General features: G+C 39.3%; 1 protein-coding gene across 1 annotated transcript; it reads left to right on the top strand.

Annotated features, from left to right (window-relative positions):
- Positions 1-956: 956 nt before the first annotated feature.
- On the top strand, positions 957-17,913 carry LOC145439307 (uncharacterized). Its single transcript, XM_080316814.1, has 9 exons — positions 957-1,359; positions 1,828-1,906; positions 4,667-4,795; positions 5,934-6,032; positions 6,222-6,338; positions 9,068-9,222; positions 9,468-9,606; positions 17,078-17,260; positions 17,770-17,913. The coding sequence occupies exons 1-9, from the start codon at positions 1,150-1,152 to the stop codon at positions 17,772-17,774; spliced, it is 1,116 nt and encodes a 371-aa protein (XP_080172940.1). The 5' UTR covers positions 957-1,149; the 3' UTR covers positions 17,775-17,913.
- Positions 17,914-22,502: the final 4,589 nt, after the last annotated feature.

Here is a 22,502-nt window from a genome sequence, read left to right as displayed (position 1 = left end):
CTGTTTAAAACATGTTTTTAACAAAGTCTTTCAAAACACCGTTTGTTTCAAATGCGACCCTACTTGCATCCAAGTAGGTTGTTATTCGCATTTCGTTCCACAGTATAAGCAGTGACTAATCCCGACTACGTAATCAGTCATAATTATCAGGTACTGAGATAGATGACCATAAATGATGAATCCTGCCGCACCGCGTACACAGCGGAGTAGGACTACTTCTGCAAATTAATCATCATTTTAATGTTGACGTATTCACGAGGCATGAAGTGTCTGAGCTGCCTAAAAATTATTCCACTTGCAGAATTGGTTAGATCGAGCAAAGGACTTTATTAAAAAAAAAACTATTGTATAACCCATCTTCGATTCATCGAGGAGAATGGTAAAACATGATACTTCAATTACCAATCCGCTTATGCCTCATGGTGGTCTATTGCTGATTATTTTGCAGGCATGAACACAATGGTGGTGACGTTGGTTCAATATAGATACACCTCTGATTCTGTCGAGTTTGAATAAAAACTAGAATAAAGTTTAAAAGCACTTATGTATTTCTGAGAACGTTTAGAAACGAACTTTCACGTTCGTAAGAAACTTTTATTTAGATTAAACTAAAATAACTTGGTTGTGGAAGATGAAACATCATTACAAAAAACTAAATCTTTAGAGAGAAAATTATTCAAGTTAAGAAAGGTCTAAATTCATTGTGCAATAAATTCATATCGTTTAATGTCCGATTCAAGCTCGGCCTGATTTCATTTCAAAATATCGCCCGGCCTAACCAGACTACCAGATCTGGAGGTTTGATCAGACCAGATATTTTAGTTTATGTGTTATGCTATTTTAGCAGATTAAAAACGAGTTATTGATTCATATTGATGGCACAGGAAATTTATTGAAATTGTACCAGAGACTGCATTATGATAGTCCGATGACTATCTGTCACAATAAAAAGGCAGGTTTTAGCTTCAGATCAGGTTGACTGGATGAATTATATGCATCTTTTCACGCCGGATAGATAATATATTCTCTAAATTTGACTTAAATGGGAGAATCGGAGGCTATAGTGAGTAAACATTATACTCGATCATTCACAGTTGAGTTTGTTCACGGTTACTTAATCCTGAGTTTCAAATCATTTGCGAGGATTAAATGGATCTCCTATTAAAAAGTAACGTTTTGTTTCTTGTCATGGCGGCGGTTTCTGCGCAGACCGTTCACTCGATAAAGGGCTCTGATTCAAACTCTTGCAACGTCGTAAACGTCCATTTCGAAAACAACGGGGATGCTTCCGACGCCACCGCTAACATGAAGATCGGACCACCAGGCAAGCGTGGTCCCATTGGACCAATAGGCCAACAGGTTTGTTTGTTTGTTTGGGGTATTAATTATGTTTGTCGACTACAATGGTCATTTACACCAGTCCAAATTTCTGCATTTTTGATTACGTATCTGCCGACTTGCAGGACGGCCCACTTCTAGGCTTTTTGTAAGACACCGCTTACGCGGATGAGATAGTGAGGAGAAGCCTAGATAAATTTCCAACACTTGAGTAGGAATTCTGGAGTCGACCTGGGTCGGACTCTAACCTGCAACCTATTGGTGGTGGATTACGATTATACCACTGTGCTATCTCGACACCAGATATGTGCTATGTGCCGCGTGGAGTTAGGTCTTCATGGCTCGCTATTTTGCTTGCCAATTTTAATGACTTTCCACAGCGTGCCACTTAGTCACGTTAGTATTTTCCATAGAGATATATCACAGAATAAATACTTATGTTGATGAGATGGTTGGTTACACACCAATCACTCAGTTTTCTGATTATAGGGGATCAAAGGGGACCAAGGTCCCCGGGGGCCTTCAATTGATGTGACGTCGTTTGAAGCGGCAGTGCTCAATGCAGTGGGTGAGTAATGATGCCTTCATCGCTTGCCAATAATTGAAGATTTTGACTGCCTGCTATTTTGAGCTTTTCGTTTGATCATTTAACTTTCATATTTCTGCTTTACTGCTCACTTGAGATATCCACAATGAACAACTAAACTACTAAGCAGCAAAAGTAACCATCCTTCGCTATTAGTCCGTGGTCTATACTCTGCACAATATTTGTGCCAGACTGTGTTTGAGTCATTTCCTCATGATTTGGGGGCGCTGATTCAAGGACTTACTAGAGTAGTCATGCTTTCAGCCTATTTCCGGTTCCACAGCAGATTTTCGGCCAAATTATGTACTTGAAAAGTATAAAGTAGTTTTGACATAAAATAGCATCATATTGATGAGTTGAGTTATCATATGGACCACGTCAAATACACATACTGAAACAAAACAACCATAATAAAAGTATGCAACGCCGTAGTGACCAAATATACTTCTTCAACACTTCAGATTTTGGAAATTTTCAGATCCTTCCTTTGCGACTTCACCTCGAAGTAGTCATGGAATTTTCAATTTCTACTTGCAATTGAGCGACGTTTTCCAGTATTACTTCTAGTTCTACTTGTTTAGCAACACTTATTACTTTGACCAACGTGGATGATAGTATAATATTACTGCAAATAATAAATAACCTTGAAATATCAAGTTTACTATAATCCGGACTGCTGGGGTGTTTAATCATGTAACACGAACACAAAGTCTATCAATCATTTAAAAACATCACTGAAAATTTAACAATGCATATTTCCGGCTCTTGAATAGTAGTTTCATATTGAAATGAACCCGGATATTTTCGGCTGACACTCGTCAGGGGTAATTGTCAGCAACTAGTATAGAATTGGAAAGAACATTGTATATCAACAATCGTATCACAAAATATGACGTCACCAGCATGAAATTTCGAGAGCGTTCAATGTACTATTTTAGATAGCACAAAAACTCCTTCTGTTTTTGTTGGTTTACAATGTTCTTTCCAATTCTCTACTAGTTGCTGACAATTACACCTGACGAGTGTCAGCCGATAATATTTGTTTTCATTTCAATATGAATATACTATTAAATTGTATATTAAGGTTCTGCACCTCCGGAAAGCTCTTCAAATTTTTGACCCAGTTTTCCCAGTCGCATATAAACATGGTTATTTGAAGGAGGCCTGACAACCTTGCAGTCCCAATATAAAGTTTATGATTTTATTGTCTAGGCATGATCCCCACTGATGATCAGTGTATTTTAGTGTTTCTAACGCATCCATATCTTTCAATAAAAGCCTTTTCGGGTGTTACAGAATATCATCTGTGGAGTCTAATCGAATTTCTTAGAATCATTACATATTTATTTTTATTGTGACGTAACACGCTCTTAGCGTTCGTTGTGACGAGTCCATATATACTTTTAATATCAGGTCAATAAACCAAAGATTTAATTTTAATGGGTTGTTACATCCAGACTGGAGAGAAATTAACACGTTGAGTACACGCGTCGGAGCACGGTAACCGGATTAAGGATGATGGATACCTCAAGTTATCATGATTTGGTTTTTGGATATAAGCAGACATCATTTATAGTTTTAAAGCAAGCTTATAGGACCACACATTTGGGTCATTTGCGAGTGCTTACATTTTCCCATTTTATAGGCCCATACGAACAATGTAGGCTGATGTTCATTGCCAACAAAGTTTTCGTTTTACTAAATAGCAGGGCGCTATCACAAAAAGCCGACTAAGTCTGCAGGACTGATGTACACAGATAGCGATGAGACTTATGCACACGACCTAAGAACCAAACGCGATGCATAAGCATGATAACTGCTACCAACTAAAAGATTAATGCGTCCACACTCCACATACATTTTCGGAAGCTGAAAAGAGGTCATCAATGATAAAAATATTGAGAACCGTTGGATTAAATTGTACCGAAAACTCAATCATACAGCAGAGGTTTCATCATAATTTATTTCAATAAAAATATTTGATCTCTTGCTATTATACAAACACCAAAATGTTAATAGCATAAGTACAATAGAAGTTTGATTGTAGGAGCATTGTACTCTAAATATGATGTTGTCTCAAAATAAACATTAATTCGGGAAGAAATTTTTGTTCGTAACCAATTTCTTCAGAAAGCCACCATACTGGAACTGCAGCCAAACGAATATTCCAACTATCCCCATTTCACGCCAGTTGAACAAATAGGCTACAGTTCGGTGATGGCGCGACTGCGACTCTCCGCGGCAACCCGTCGCGAAATTGCTGGCATTAGACATCACCAATAGCTATATCTCTCCTACATTACAAAATATCACATTTCGCCACTAGTCCAGGAGTCGTTATCGCCAGATATCGTCCCGGGGTAAAAAGCCTAGTAGCTAAACCCCATTCTCCCTTCATACCTACTTAGCTACATTTCGCCATGCAAGGCGATTTCTGTTTCATTCTAACCATGGGAGTTCTGTAGCTACGATTTCGAATTAACAAGTCACGAAGCACATAACCTCTGTAACGCTGAAAAGTGCGTCATTTCCAACATCAACTACGCTGTGTTGCATAATATACCATGCTAACATTATCTGCGATTTGAAGTGAAGAAGGGAATTGACCTAATATCTAACATGCTTGCACTGTCAAGACGTTATATGCATCATGGAACAGGTCAAGGTGGTAAAAATAAACATTCGATCACTCGACCAACTTCTTCCAGTCGTCATTAAATACGGTACTTTTTGAACGATTAGGCGCACGAAGCTGCTCAGAACTGAGGGACGCTCACGGAATTTCAACAACGGGCTATTATTTGACTAGAAGCAATCCACTACATGCACAGAATGGAGCTTACATTTACTGTGACTTTCGCGTGTATACAGGTAAACCCACATAACAAATAAATCCCTCGGTGCCACGACATATGTAATGTAGGCCTCTCCCACTAAAGAGTTGGTTAGCCATATTTTCCTTGATTATGCTAAAATATGTCAAGAACACGTTTATATATATATATATATGATATGTATAAATGTAGAGCTGGTAAGTGTAGTTATTGATGTTACCTATAAGCACGCGTATAAGTGATGTCGTCTTGTCATGACTCATGACTTTTGATGTCGACTAGTCTAAAAACGTAAGTAGAAAATCTATGATAGTGGTCTGATATTGAGCAAATATCAGCATCCAATATTGGCATGAATTCAAAGATTTTTTAATTGGGTTTTTGGAGCCCTTAAACCTCAGGATACGCTACTGTTTTGACATCATAAAAAGTCTAGTCTCACAGTGACGATATTAATTTCTGCCGTTATGAAAATTTATCAAAAACATGCGGCAATATTATTGAATAAAATGCGAATAAGGTGCCGAATTAGAAATTAATAAAGAGCCATTTTTATCATCAAAAGAGCCATATATGGCTCGCGAGATATAGGCTCCCGACCCCTATGGCCTATGTACCACATTTTTCGCCCACAGTCTCTTCGTATATCATGGGGCCAAAATCTAACGGCCGGGGTAATCCAATTAGGAAATAGATTTTGTAAATCGAGTGTTTACCCATGTCTTCGAATTGCATGCTGATGACGTTTCAATTATGAGATTCTCGTGGGATGAAACGATCTAATTCCTATATTGGCTACTCATATCTAAATGAAGATGCGTGTTCCTTATTCGCTTATTATTATTGTTATAAAATGCTCACCGCAGTTTCTCGTACGTTTCTGTGAAAGGATTAAAATAGTGAAGAACGTCAGCTGTTCCGTCATATTTTCTGCTACACCATAAATTACAATATGCACAACATCAGATCAGTAAAAGAAGTTTTTTAACAAAAAATTGAGAAATTTTGCTTGTGCACTCAGTTAAATTATGTTGGGTTGTTCTCATGTTAAAAGTACCTGGTGGGCCTGTTGCGTACATATTTAGAAGTATAATTTCTGTTGAATGATGTAGGATTGTAGGATCTCTATGCCGTTGATCACTCCAGACAAATATCGAACACGATATACTGCACAGGTGTCTCTACATGCGCAGAATTGACATCCCAGCACAACGTAACTACCTACGGTTACTACCTTCTCGGGAGTTTTCGGAATGAATTTCGGTATTGCCCAGGTAAGCAGAAAAGACATCGTTATTGTTTTGATTTCACTTCGTGATCTTAGAGATCTGTAGTCACTAGGTCCATACCTTTGTTTCCTAATCCAATGTTAGTAAGTTATACCGTGACCACTATGCCTCTAAGGTTTTTTCAGCTACAGCCCACGTGGCCCTATGTGGTTAACGGTTCTTTTCATGCGGTAGACGTCTACACCTGTCATCATCTCGTTGAACGAGACGGAATCACCGAATCCGGATTTTATGAAGTCGGAATACCGGGCAATCTGTTCAAAGTATATTGCAACCTGAACATGGGCGTTGGTAAGTAAATTACATTAGGAATATTTCGAATCAAACATCTTGGTTAAATATGTATACTCAGAGCATTATTCGGTATTGATGATATATATCAAAACTTCCTTGGATCAGCCAGTGCCTTATGCCTTGAAAACGTTCTATTCCAGCTCAGTTTCGATTTGCATCACGTGCTGCAAGTGGCTGTTGGTCTGAAATCAAACTGGATAGAACTGAAGTATTCCCCAATAATGAGATTTTCTTAACACCTAAATGCAGAGGTGCTTCACCATTTTGCTATTCACGGCCGGATTTCGTTTTATTCAACCTTGCATCGCACGGTCACGTGCCAGAAGACATCCACAAAGCATCATCATGACATCAAATACTCATGTTTCATTGGCTACTGTGAGACTTCGCATCGCGGACAGCCCTTGTGTATCATTGTCTACTACCAAAACGTTCATACTAAAAATATTTCTAAAGAATATTTCAAACGCTGTATAATTATGCCATATTTATGTGAATAGTGTGGTAAAATCATCTAATATGGGCCTACGGACGATTTGCACCAAATATAGTCGACGTACACGATAAGTAGGCTAATGGTTGGAACCATCGAATTCGTCGTCGGTTCAGCAGATATAGCAAGCAGATATAGCAAGCAGATATAGGTCATTGTTACGGAATGGGTGTTCTGATGATGATGACCGCCGACCGTAAAATTGCTGCATAACGATGTAGTCCTGGTTAATGATATTTTTGGTCAGTTTATGACAGGGTCGCAAGCCATTTTCGTCAAAGTAGCCAGTTTTACCCTGTATTTTCAATTGTCAATGTCAATCCACTGAGACGTCACAGAGGAATATTAGTGTCGTCATAGCTAAATTAAAAACTTAAAAACACAATAAAAACACGTTTCAAACAAGGGACATGTTTTAAACATGTTTGTTTTAAATGCAACCCTATAACACGCCCATCACGCTGGAGGAAAAGGTCGCCTATGATTCATAGGAAGAGGCAACGGTCATGAATTCTTCTATTGGCAAACATTTGGTGGATACTTCTGTTAGTGCGAAAAATTATTGAGACGACAGATGTCACCTCTTCAGGAGAGGCCGTTCACAATTTCTTTTGTGTGCCTTTAAGTAGATTTTATCAAAATAAAAAACCTTGTTTGTGCCAACAGAATGAGTTTGTGTGTCATCTAAAATAGAACGTTGAGGATAAGTGATTGTTTTGCCCCAATTACTCGAAATTTTATGCCGGTAACGTCGTATTTGGCAGGGTTGTAACCAAGTCACAAAGCTCCGAGTCACAAGTCGATCTCTTTTTTATAGTTTTGACTCAAGTCAAGTCGAGTCATTTACAATTCACCACCGAGTCAAGTCCGAGTCGAAGTCATCGATCAGACGTTCGAGTCCGAGTCATGGTATTATGACTCGAGTCCGAGTCCCGGTCATTGTGTTGACTGCTCAGTTTCCAGTTAAAGTCGTATTAAACCCACTGTTTATAACTCTGTTTGAGGACACCGGGTGTTTCGCATTTATAATATACCAATTTTCCTCACTTTTAGCAGTTTCTGGTCGCATATTCAAGTACCACTACCAATAGAAGATATCCCAACAGGGTGGTTACTTTACTTTTCTTCAAAATTACAATGAAATGTTGGTCTTGGCCGTCTGAGTCTCGAGTCATATGACTTGGTTCGAGTCATGCGCAATGACTCGAGTCCAAGTCGAGTCAATACGCAGATTGAATCGAGTCGACTCGAGTCATTTCCGTATTTTGAAAAAATGACTCGAGTCATCGGAAAATCGTGACTCGATTCTGACTCGAGTCGAGTCATGACTCGTGTCATTACAACCATGGTATTTGGTGATACGATTGTTGATATAGAACAGGGACGGGAAACTTCTTCAGTCTGCAGGACTGATACGAGAAAATTAAGTACTTGGCGGGCCGGATTCCTGAATCAATACATTATTCACTTATTAATTGTATTTATTGTAAACTCTACGTTCAAAGCATTGAGACCGAAAACACTATTCAATGAATTTATTAACGTATTATACTTCAATATAGCACTTGAAGCCCATGATACATCTGTGGTCGATCAATGTTGTCAACACGTTCTTTATATGCTGGCTACATGTTGAACATAGATACCATTGTTAAAGATTGTACGAAATGTTTGCTAGTAAATGTATGCAGACCCTAACAGAACAGGTAGTTTCATAGCCATCTTTTTCGAGTTGACAAACCTGCATTCAATTAGTAAAACATAAATGCACAATACAAAGAAAAAAAAGAACTAAAGATTAACCTACAGTAACCATAATTTGACGTAGGAAGTAAGCAGTGGGTATTTCGGCAGACTGTGGCCGCAGGCCACATTGCAATGTAAGAAGGGAAACTCTTTGTGGGCCGCCCAAAATCCCGTCGCGGGCCGTATGCTGCTCACACCCCTCGCATCCAATGTTATTTTCAATTCTCTACTACTTGCTGACTATTACCTAAGTCGAGAAAAGTGCGGTAACTAAAAACGTCTCTTCAAATATCTATCAATAATGTTGCGCATGCGCACTGCTATGAGTTTCCGCCGAACACATGCTGTAACTGCCCACGCCCTAAATTTCCATATTATAGTGTAATTGCCACCATTTCGAAGGAATTACTAACAATGCCTAACGAGGATATCACATTCAATTAAAAGTTTTTTTAATAAGGGTTATAACCAAGTTATTTTATTTTAGCTGTTACTGAAATCTGGCACAACTCCATGGTCGAGAAGCAGGTAACTACTTGCACCGGAGCAGCTTGCTACTCCCACATACCGCAGTACCATATTGCCATGGACACAATCGTGCAGATTATTAATAATTCTAAAGAGTGTCATCAGTTCATTAAGGTGAGTCAATACACTGTGACATGCAGTGCATCGAGGCAACTTTTGACACACGAAATACCAGTTCGACGTTTATTTACCCACGTGTTTTCGGATTACAGTATTGATTAGATTCATGTTTAAGTATAATATTAACTTGGCAATATTCCGTGTAAGAGCAGCATGATTATTTGGGCGCAATGCATGTATTAATTAGGGGTGGTATGAGTCCGTGGCCAATGAAATCGTCAACACTCGTTGCCATTTAGTACCGATGCCAAGCTACTGTTTTCCTAAACGAAGGAAGTACCATGTACGCTTACTGGTCATCAAGGGATGGTGAAAAAATGCAATATTGGGGAGGCGCTTCATCTAAAAGATCAGGATATTGTGCATGTGGGGAGACAGGTAACTGTCGAGTTACTTCGGCGTCTTTGGTACCTAGTTGAAGTTATGGACTCTCTCGGTGTCATTGGATTTGCAGTACTGTAGATATCCTCCACCGCGTCGTTGTTTCTCACTGACATTTTTTTATACGATGACTAGAATAGCAGCTAAATCTGTATAAGTGCAGGGCAGTGGTTCCTTGGGTGAGCAATATCGTCCCCTTGGAACGATTGAGAGAGACGAGCACTGCGAAAAAATATTAAGTGACCTATTAAGGGAAGAAAGCGTACGAAGTGGCAAAAATTACAACGTTTAGTTAATCATATTTAATGAAACAAGATCAATTTACCATTGATCGACGTTGATATAAATTAGTTCAATGCTTTCTCATCCTATCATGTGTTGGATGAAAATGATAAAATAGGGTAAATTTGCTTCACATCAGTGTTGGGATCAAGTCACTACCTTCGCGTCACGAGTCATCTCGAGTCATTGCAGTTTTTCACTCGAGTCAAGTCAAGTCAATCGACTTTTGAAGGAGACTCGGGTTAAGAGATGTCACTTTATTTTTGGAGGTTATTCGATTCAAAGTCAAGTCACAACTCAAGTCAAGTTCATTTTTTGCAGTGCGAGTCTTAATCAGTTCATTACATTTCGATACCTGTTTGAAAGTTGTCATCATTTAGTTTGAATTGAGGAACGAGAGTCGAATAAACATGTAAAAAGGCGTCGTATCGCTCTCGCATACGTAGACATATAATTATCAATTATCATCAGTCTATAATTATCAACCAAAATAGAGAATAGAATGAATTGAAACTTCAGAATATTGAAAGGAATATATACATGATGGAGTGAAGTAGCCACTGGGGATGGTGTGAACCTCTGAAAGGTTCAGGTTCGTGTGAACTCGAATCTTTTTGAAAGGTTCTGTGTGAATGCAAACGTGAATCTCATGACGTCACGTGACGTCATATTGCTAATTTCAACCCTACATTTCAGTGAGGGGATAGCCTATAATAATATACACGATACCGGGCCACATAATGCCACAATGCTGAAGTACATACCGACGTTTTAAACGTCGCCAAATGGTAAGGAAATCAACTATAGGGAAATCTAATGATATAATAATCCCATAAAATCAATATCTTCCGTCGCTTTGCCAGTACGAAAGAGAAATCGACAAAGTCTGTATGAATTATGACTAAACAAATGTTTTACAACCTTTCTGAGAAGACGATTGTTGAAGATGAAACTTAGTTCGTAGTCAAGAAAGCTCGCCAAATTCAAACTCCAGTAGCCGCGATTAACGGAGTACATAGGCCAGTGACGTGCGGTGAGGTTCATGGCTGGTGAGGCACGGACACCCCCCCCCCCCCCCGCGCCCACACACACACACGCACACAAACACGCACACACGTAAACTACCTGATAAAGAGACCCAAAATGTGAATAACAACAACAACGGGTATAGACGAGCATTTTCTTTGCACACTGATAGCCGTTGCAATTCCACATTCTACAATACATGTAGGACTGGGGGCTATTGTGCTAAATCAGTGGTTCCCAACCTTTTTCGACTCATCGCCCCCTTTTCAAGCTCAAAGCCGATCATCGGTCCCCTGATTCTGTGAACCGAAAATCGGTATACAATCTGTAATCATCGACGGGTTGACTAAAAAAAGATCTAGTTTTCGGCTCGTTGTCTAATATTACACTTTTGCAACAAAACTTCCGTGGGTTGACTAAAAAAAAGGCCATTTCTCCGACTTGACTCCAATATAGCCGTTTTGACGCTTCTTCGCCCCCCTATCACCCTCTTCGCTATTTTCGCCCCATGTCGCCCCCTTTGACTATTTTATTCCCCCTATCCCCCCCTTCGTCATTTTCACCTCCCTTGGCCGCCACGTCACGATATCGCCCACGTTGGGAACCACTGTGCTAAATGGACAAGTTTAGACGGATAATAATTACTATCTCTTCAGGTACCGGTATAAATTATCCGAAGCACATGAAAATAGCATCCTTATTTACGAATATTTTTTCGGTAAAAAGCACTAGATTTGCCGAATTTCGAAGGAAAATACACTAGGACACTAGGTCAAGTCAAAATACACTGGATCTAGTGTAAAAATACTAGGAGTGGCACCACTGACCACAAACAACGGCAACGCAGGCTATGTAAGTATAGCTATCACATGCCACAATTAGGGGTTATAGGTATTGTAGTTGAACACAGCCTAAAGACCACAAATAACGACAATGCAGCCTATTCGAGTATCTGTCACATACCACAATTTAAGGTAGCTATGGATGGAAAATACATAACAGCTATATAAGTAAGGGCATGTATTTGCTCCACATTACGTATTGACCGTCGCTAATGTGTAATTCCTACAAGACTGTTGTATTCCGAAATCGATAGCGTGTTTCACAGTGCTGCGATTGTCCAATTGTTAGCGAATAGTGCATGGGGCAGACTCGTTTGTGTCTCAGCTGGCCATTGTTTCTCTGCGATGGCATTGTCTGTAATAAAGCCGAATGTCACCTTCCTTGGCGATTTTGGAGGGGTTCTGGTGCTCTGATACTGTCAATATTTGGATTTTTGGAATCAGTGTGACTATAGCACTTGATTGATTCCAGTTAATATGAATTCCGAGCTATTTATGATGAAATGCATTGTCGCAGGTGAGGCACGACCCGCCCGTGCCCCACCTCTCCTTACGCGCAGTATCTTTGAGTAATAATTATGCAAAGTGATGGTGTTGTGTGAAAAAAACGTTCAAATTTCGTTATTTATGAACATCGATGTAAAATATTAATATAATCATCTACTTATGGAGGGTTTTCACAATTTTCACCAACTCACCCTGACGACAGGTGAGGCACTGTCTCACCTGCCTCATTGGACCGCGCGTCACTGATATAGGCTGATGTCAACTTCATTTGAGGAAATTTCCGATATTCTTTGAAGATTTAGAGCAATTCCCACGTCTCAGTCATTCATTAATTCATAGCTTTGGCAGTATAGCCTGAAGCTCGGTGCGCTGGGTAGCTGCTGGTAATAACTGCCAAACTGCACTGCCTAAAGACAGACTTAGATGCAATATTGGTTGCCCGGTTTCGGTCTCAATTAGGCTATCCTAAATCAACACAATTTAATTCAACTCCGAAACTGATCAAATTTAGCATGGCAGTACAGAACGACGCCGTGCTCTCTGTAGTCACTACCAGCATATTGATTAGTCTCAGTGCAACCTACCTTGAAATAAAGTGAAATCCTGTTCAATGCTTTTTGCTATTTTCAACAAAGTTTGGGGAAATTTGTCAGAAATGTTAAAGTCTCAACAAATGGTATGCGGATTCAAACTTGGCGTAAGATATACCATATGTATACTATTAGATCTGGGATGGGCAACCTGCGGCCCTAGAAGGTAATTTGTACGGCCGTCGACATCTACTTAAATTAGTGTGTGTTGGCGGCCGTCGAGATGCAAATTGAAATTACGAATTCACTCCCGAATTCCGCGCAGTTCAACATTACTCCATATTTCGATTTTAATATAGTAGCGCCCTTCCCAATTTGAGGCGAAATCGGAATCCTGTGCTCCTAACGAAAGAAATTTGTTTATGGTACATTTGGGCGATTTCAATATTTTTCCACTACCGATACAATCGACAATCCTGATGGGTCAAGAAATAACAGCATTCAACAAAGTGAATGATACCAATAGGCCCACCCGAAGAAGCATTATCATTTTTAACTTGCCCGAAATTTTCGAAAGCACTACGTCCATAAACTCTCCCGGTGAAACTGATCAAATGAGCTGAGAAAGGATAAATATTTGATAGTGATACTTCTACTATTAATTATGGAATTCATAAGTGAATCTGAAAAATCGTTGCGCCCCGCGACAATATCCAATCCCAGCAAGTATTCATAACATTGCCACTCGCGATTTCGGTGCGTACAATAAGCCGTTGTGAAAAGTAGAATGGTCCAGAGTTCATCGGAAATGGATACGGATAGATTGACATAGGTGTTTGCGTCCAGTTAGTTCATTACGGCTATGCCCTGGAATGCGGCCTTGGGCTAAATAAGTGATCGAAATGCGGCCGTGATTAGCAAAAAGGTTGCCTACCAATGCATTGGATGATGTGCTCTTTTTGACATGACGATAAGTGCAGGGGGGTCAGGGGGCGCAATTTTTTTGACCATCGACAAGGGGGGCACATGTCCAACAAGGTTGAGAACCGCTGCCGAACAAGGTGAAGCATTATCAGCAGACTTGTTCATTGTACAAACTACTCCTTTAGTTAGTTGACGGTCAACTAACCAAGTTTTTTTTTAGGTTTTTCTCGTTCTAGTTCTTGTTTCGGAGTTTGTAATTGAGTAGGGGAGATGTGGTACCAATGGATCACTGGGACCCAAAATACTTGAAAAATTAATAATTAATAATAATTCCATGATTACACTCCGTAAATTTGTCTACAATTACATGCTGACAGAATCCTTCCTCACAAACAAAAAAATTCGACCTGTGTGAGTTATGGGGTCTGTGACGAATGATTTACGTTTTAGGGGGTGTAAAGTAAATTTGGATCGACATTTTCATTTTTTTATATCACCTTTCAGACTAACAAACTCGCCATAATTTTTGATGTGAAGTATAGGGTTTGTATCAGGGTATATAATGGCACATATTTTTGGAATCAATACCATCCTCGAGTGGACTATTTTCAAGTCAATTACCATATTTACGGGGTGGGGGACTTATGGTACCATAGCAAAATCAAGCGAAATAGATGGACCAACTAATCACTTAACAACATAAACTCGCCTACATATATATAGGCTGTAAATAATAGTTACCACTGGTGTTTTATCGCTATTACGAGGTATTTGAAAGTCAAAATGTCGATTTGCGGGTAATATGTATGTGGCAATAATTTTCTAAGTTGAGGCGTAAATCAAAACATGATTTTATGCCACCGTTTGAGTTGATATAAATTATTTTATTCTTGAAGGTCGCGACGAAACATTCTTCATTGGCTTGCTGTAGCTTAGCTTATAATACACAACAAAACAAGTCAACAAATTTGAGTTTTTGAGCGTATGTCTCATAGGTCCCATGGTCGTGTGCCTTTGGAGCCACCGGGTGGGGACCGATGACACTTTCGAGCAACACATTTTAAACGTTTATAAATATTTTTTGAAAAGGCGGATATTCATGTAAATGTCCGCGATAGGTAGAGCTTGTATCGAAGTGTTGAGACAGCAAAAGATCTGCTATTCTCTGCTGAAGATTTGAGGGCCAGAGATCATTTTGCAATTTTTGATCCATCGGTACCACATCTCCCCTACTTCTAGTTCTAGTTCTAGTTGCGGATACTCAAAAGTGGGTAGTTCTAGTTGCACATTTAAAATAGATATTAATTGCCGAACAACTAAAAACCACGTGTCGTTGTTTTGCGTGAATCTATAGATACGGGTGTTCTGTTGAAAGATGTTAGTGCGTGCAGCCATTGCTAGCTCAAAGGACACACCACTAACAGTGGCGTTGCCAGCGGATGGGGTTTGGGGGTATGAATCTCTCTCATTTCAAAATCGAAACCCTTTCCTTTTGAAATGTCGATTCTATATCTGAATTTTCCGATGAAATAAAAATTAATGTGTTTCCCAGGAGAATGAAATTCAGTTCAGTACGGTTCTTAATATTTATTGACTTGGGAACCTCCACCACAGAGGAGGGCATATATTTTTCTGAGAATAGAAAGCAGAAAATAAATTGGCGGGCAAAGTTAAAAGTTTGTACTATATTCTGTGGTATGTTAATTTCATATCATTTATATAAATTGGAACCACTGAATTATACGTTGTTACCACAAGCATCTGATTGGATGTGTTACTATTAGGCAATTAGGAAATTACGTACAAAAATAGATTTCATCCTACGTAATAATTCAAAACATTGGTAAACAAGAAACATTGGTAACTGTTTTCGATCACAGCAGCCCCAAACACGTCCTTCTATTGAGACACCAAAATGGATGGAATATTACAGGGAGTCACGACTAGGGCTGGGCAAAATCGAGTACCCGAGTGATTCGATTCTGAGCCACGTATTACGCTTCGAGTTGAGTCGAGTAATCATGTGTCACTCATTATGATGTCACACCATCATGGAATATATTAAAGCTCAAATATGTAACCTTTATGCCACCACAAACAACATAAGGCCTGCTGTCTGACACATTAAATATACTTTGGTATTTTTCGACCATACCGATTTCATTGCACTTTTTGACAATTTTGCGGAATGATCATGACTTTAGAAATGTGTTATTTCGAGTAACGTTCGTAGCTTTGTACTATGTCTGGTATGCTGCGACACGGCCAATGAAGGTTGCAAGGCTTTTCTCAGTAGAAAATAGTATAAAAACTATAACTCTCGTAAGTAAGGTAACTTTCAGTAGAGTGTAGCGTATAATTTCAGTACTCGAAAAAATCGTCTTTACTACTCGATTCAAATCATTAAAATTGATACTCGATTCAGATTCGAGTACTCAACTCATTGTGCCCAGCTCTAGTCACTACATGCCGAGATCTGTGTAGCTTGGTGAAATTGCCATATTGTTTTGATAGTGACGCTGGCTGGTTTTCCGAAATTCGTCTTTTAGCTAGCCTCGGCTGAGTGACTGCTTGTTTATGTCATATTCCCAAACTAAATTAATCCATGTTATGTCGACTTTATTTTAAATCTATATCAGTGGTTCTCAACCTTTTTCACCTCCCGGATCGGTAAAAATTTCAAAAAATATTAGGAGGACCGGTAGATCTTCAAAAATTAAAATAAACCCAAAATGTAAAGTATGCAACCGTTTGTTTGCAAGTATCGTACTCGAGCAGGGGTGACCAACCTTTTTGCTATTCACGGCCGCATTTCAATTACTTATCTGGCCTATACAGCCGCATTCCAGGGAGTATAGTCGTAATGAACTAACTGAACGCCAAATACCCATGTTAAACTGTCCAATGTGTCCATGTCAATTTCTGGTAAAGCCTACTGGCAATAATCTCCTTTTTCATATCGGTCAATGCTTGTGATTGGTGATAGACGGCGTCCGGAGAATTGTTTCAACGATCGGCCATAAAACTTAGTTGAGGACTATACTATGGAACAATGTTTCCTCTAACTTTTCGCGAGTCTGCAGAAACACACCAGCTCATTGCGCGGTCCTTGGACAACAGTGCGTGTGTCCAGTCAATTCAAGCCACATTATTCATTGACAGTATCCCATTTATAGGATTACAGCATTTACATTTCGACACCGTATAATCACACTGCACTGGGAACATTTAATTTTGAACGAAAAATTTCTTGACCTAAATTTTGCACTTGATTTATGCTAATTTTTCTGATTCCAAAAATGATGCTGGTGTTCATCTATCCCGTGAATAAAATCCACAAAATCACCACTGTTACAGGAACATGTGACAACAAACAAAAGAAATGCAACTGCGATAAAAATGCACCACCAATGACGGAAGATGAAGGCTATTTGACCGATAAATCGAAATTACCCGTAAGTGAAATGCGATTCGGTGACACCGACGCATCGAACGAATTCGGATATCACACGCTGGGAAAATTACAATGCACTGGATCAGGTAAGAATGATTCCATGCTTGGACATTGTTGATTGTATGCAATGAGAGATACATCCTTCCAATTTGTGAATTACGTCCATTGTGCAGTTTGATTACAAAAGTTATCATTTGCTGCCGTCGAAGTCATGATTTTCCCTCGGTTTCCCTTTTAAGTTTACTTATCCACAAACCAATCATTCGCGGCAAGCTCAGACTGGCGTTGTAAACATCCGGATCTAGAGTTAATGTCCAAGGAGGTGGTAAGCATACATTTGGCTGCTGGTATAACTCAATTATACGCATGGTCTCGTTTGTACCTCCATGTTACTATAACGAGTATAACTATGACGATATGCACGGTATCCTTATTTCGTGGAAGGCAAGCGAAAAGCAATAATAAGATTCCAAAGAGTCTTCCATTCACGTTCACCATGAACGCATAAGAGTACCCTGGAGTCCATTGATGGGAACCAGATTAGCGGAAGTCGTCGGTGGCCTAAGTTAAAAAGTACGTTTTTTATATCTTTCAGCATAGATCCAGTAAAGAATCAAGCAAGTTGGGTATCTGGGGCTGCAATCGGATAAGAATCTTCTTCTCGCAGTGTTTTCGGGAGACCACGTTCGATAAAATTATGTACAAACTCAATTTGAAGCAATAAAATCATTTCGCGAGATCATGCGTAGATGCTCAATGTCATATAGGTTTGGAGAGAACTCAAATGACAGCACAGTGGGCAATGTCCAAATCTATCTACGTTGGGCTGCATTGGAAAGTGATGGAAGCGATTACTCATACGATATTATATAGATGGGAAGATAATGCAGAATTCTGATAAAGTGTATCTGTCAATTTTTTTATGGCGGTTGGGTTTGCTTAGGAGACAATTTGGCGATGATGCAGTGAGTATTTTGTACCCCCGATCTTGACAGAATGGTTAGATGAAACTCACGTTTAAAATCGATATAGTTCTAACATGCTACATAAATGTATTTTGTTTTAAATTTCTTTTCGCTCGCTTGAACTAGCCTCTTGAGGTGGTAAAAGTAGTTATGAAAGCCATGTTACTAGGAGTACAAGTATTGTATTTCGAATCAGCCCTAAATTACGTCAAGCAGAAGATGAGTTGACTATAATGAACTAATTGAAGGGCGTAAGCAGTTTTGAAAAACAGTCAGAGATACGTTCCAGATAAAGTTGGGAACAGACCTATATACCATCGGTTTAGAGAGAAAGGTTCGTGTTGCTACATACCAGGATATAAACTGTCAAATGCATAAGAATGCAGCCGCATCATGCGATGCAAATAATATATTTGCTGTAGGACAGTGGCTAATAAACTTTTCAAACCAGTTGCCGCATTCCGGAGAATATCCTGGTAGAGTATCATCCCGCATATTCGAAGGCACGTACTAAAGACGACGAAGTTATTAGCGGATACTAAATTAATACTTTGCAATTTAGAAGGTTATGTGAAAATATATTAAAGAATAATGATGTGTTTACAATTAACAGACTTGATCAACTAGATAGTTCTATATTTCTCTTAGACCACATGAGAGCGAAATGCAAATATTATAATTCTAATCTAATAAGTGAAATGTTTCTATGCTATAATTTTAAGTCTGATATAATTTATGCTTTTCCTGAAAATGCATATTTGTCCGCATTTTGCAGCAAGTTAACAAGAATACCCATCTGGCGCAGGGAAATCCAGTGCCAAGCAACCATGGCATTGCTTACACCGTTAAGTCATTAAATCCAATGTGATGAATAATACTCTCTGCGAACATCCTTCCAGTTTCGATCACAAACATAATAGCGGCTTGTCCGACTACGAAGAAGAGAGATTGATAACACCGGTTTGATAACTCTTTCACGCACGCAGCTACCCTACATCAAGAAAATCGAGGGGGATTGCTTCGGACGTAACTAAAGAAAATATATTAGAAGATGAAATGGAAATATATTTTGCATCATAGCGTGAGAGCATGCGGACTGTAATGTTTCGAGTTGCTGGAGAAGTAACAATCGTCTTCCTCATCTCGAAGCTGCTGCTCGAGAGCGCTTTGCCATGACTGCTACACCAGCTTCCCGGAAATAGTTTTCAGCCTAGCAGCAAGGCTGTAAAGTGCGAAATGAGCCAAGCGTGGTGTACAGACGTTAATCAGTCTCATACTCATAAGAATTAACTCTTATTTGATATTAACTAAACTTGAATATATCTGCATTTCCTTCTAATTCGGCTTTTCAATAAAGTTCCGAGTTTTTGAGAATTTGGTTACTTCAATCCTAATCTAATTTGAAAAAAAATATGAGAATATAATTCTAATTCTAATCAAAATTCGGATGAAATCGTGTATAGCTCTAATTCAATTCTAATCTAATCTTCAGAAAATAAAAAACTGTCCAGTTCTAATCCTAATTCTAATGTAATTTGAAAAAGCTGGAATTTTGCTAGTCCACTTCTGCACTAATGCAATACGAGTACAAATATAGTTGAACAAATCGTAAAACTATATCTATGTACCAGAAAGTTTCAACGGTGGTCTGCTGAAACAGAGACCTCTTTTTTTATCAGATTAGACAAGTCCATTTCTGTTATAACGAGAGTTCGTAGACTGGCACGCGTGGACTCGACTATACTCTTAGTTTTAAATTCATTGAAATTTAAACTCGTGTTAGCTCACATGCATGAAATGAAAACGAGAATACACCAGATTGATGTTGTGAGATAGCGTAGTGGTTTAATCCACAGCTACAACACCAATGGGTTTCGGGTTCGAGTACGACCGAGGTCGACTCCATAATTCCTACTCAAGTGTTGGAGGTTTATCTAGGCTCCGTCTCGCCCTCTCATCCGCGTAAGCGGTGTCTTCTAAAAAGCCTAGAAATGGACTGTGCTACAAGTCGGCCGTTACGGAATAAAACTGAAGAATATCAGCCTGGTGTAAATGACCATAGTAGTCGACAAACACCACGAATACCACAAACAAACTAACAAACACCAGATTGATCGAACAAAATCAGGGGGTGATGACGGGCACAGGTGGAATCAGTGATGCCCTTTAACCACAAACAAAAAATAAAAGGTATTCGTGAAGACATGCATGACATTACCGATTTCATGAACTGCGTATTTTCTACACCCTATAGACTATAGCCTCTTTTCACTGTTTCTTAGCCAGGCGGGCGAAACCTCATTTGAGATCATCACGTCGTAAATTTTAACTCATTTACGAGAAGAAGTCGTGAAAGGCTACTTCTATGGCAATAGAAAATGAAGGTGGTAGAACAGTGATTGTTAACCGCTGTTCCAAGGAATAATATGGCATTTCGCGAACGAGATTCAAGGGTTCCGCGGAATTCAAAAGGCACACTCAACTCATAGATATGATTCGTGATTATACGCCGGTCTCAGCCATCACGGATAGCAGGTAATCAGGCCCCATCAGTGGTTGAATTGTGACAGTCGTCGTGGTACGCTGAGGAGGTTGGGTTCGAAATCAAATTTGCGTCTTTAAATCCCTATTATATCCCCAATATTTATAAGCTCATTTGTACTTAAGCAATTGGTTTCACGCACTATCGTTTCAACCGAACAATCCGATGACAGTTTCCAAGGTGAATACTTGTACAGCAGAACATCATAACAGCAGAACAGCAGAAATCACACTTATTTGCAATAACTATTCATCGACATGTTTTCGTTTTGTGTGAAAGTAATATCTTGATGGTGATATTCTTTTAACAAATTGTTGATGAACTAACCTATCTATTTTGTACACCAGTAACCGATAGTAGCCCTACTGTATTAGATGTGTAGTTGGATGAGTATTGTGGTATATTTTTATTATGATGACTCACCGAAAATTTGGAGTTCCGCGAAGGCTTGAAGACAAGAGTAAGTGTTTCGCGGGATTAATAAAGGTTAAGTACCGCTGCCTTCGAAACACGAAAGTAGTTTAAAAACGTACATCTGGTCGATGGGCGGCATAATTCTAAATTCCGGGACATAATCGAAGGTGGATAGTGGATATTATCAAGCTCGCAAGATGGATGTTCCCGAAAAACGGAAAATGACTAATAACGCTACAGGTAGACGCAATTGTCGAAAATATTTTCATGTGCTGTGATACAGGAGCTGTTTCGCATAGTCTTTACAAACAATTGGATCGGTACAGTGACAAAGGAATATCCATCCCTAAACTACTTGGAAGTCACAACAATATTTCGGCTGAAATCGCAATGCTTGCAAAACTTTATGGATTTGAAACTGTCAGTTCCTTTCAAATTAGTAAACATTCACTGTCGCTTGATAATGAATTCCGAAAGAAGTCTCCTAGTATGTCCCGAGGGGCTTGAACTGTAAACAATTCTACGGATTTCATTATCTCCTGCTAGATACATAGGCACTATTCCGGAAGAACTTCAAGATGAGCTACTGGATTGAAATGAATAGGCTAGAGACGACATGTTCTTTAAACATTCGTTGTCTCAATTTTGGTGCTTACCCCGTTATGCGATCTGACATATGACCCAAAGGAACTGTCGGAAGCGATGTGCGTTGTTAAGAATTCACATGGTTCTGTGTAACGAGTAACTTTCGTAGTTTTGATTCGAGGCAAGTCGAGTCATTTTCGATTCACCGCCGAATCTATAGTCGGAGTCAAAGTCATAGTGTTCACTGTTCAATTTTGAGTTCAATTCGGGTTCAACTAACTGCGGTGAAACTCTTGGTTGATATGGCAGGCTTCGGATTCATATTATACTCATTTTTCTTGCTCCTAACATTTTCAATAAAACAGACAGTTTCTGAGTCTGCTTTTCAATTATCTCTGCTAATACACGAGACTTGAATCAAATCATATAACATGTCTCGAGTCACGCGCAATGACTCGAGTACAAGTCGAGTAAATAAACAATTTGACTCAAGTCTAGGTGAGCCATTTGCAGTTTTTAGGAAATTGACCCGAGTCAAGTTTAGCCGACGAAAAATACTGACTTGAGTCGAGTCATGACTGAAGTCATTACAACCCTGTCTCCAATCCGGATCGAAACAGCACTTCGTCATCCTCCTCTCCAATAAAGAAACGTTGGTCTTGGGCACCGCGTAGGATGATCTACCAACCTTATGTGAGAAAGGTTCTATGTGAACGTGAACTTGAACACTAAACTATGACGTCATACTGCTACTTTTAACTCAACATTTCCGTAGCGAAATATATAATATTGTACACCAGGTATTCCCAACCTTTTTATGAT

Source organism: Botryllus schlosseri, chromosome 5 (genome assembly GCF_051294905.1).
Source record: "Botryllus schlosseri isolate E-star chromosome 5, Bs_hap1, whole genome shotgun sequence".
Taxonomy (NCBI): domain Eukaryota; kingdom Metazoa; phylum Chordata; class Ascidiacea; order Stolidobranchia; family Styelidae; genus Botryllus; species Botryllus schlosseri.
Note: the sequence above shows the minus strand (reverse complement) of the source record. Positions and strands in the feature narration are given on the sequence as shown.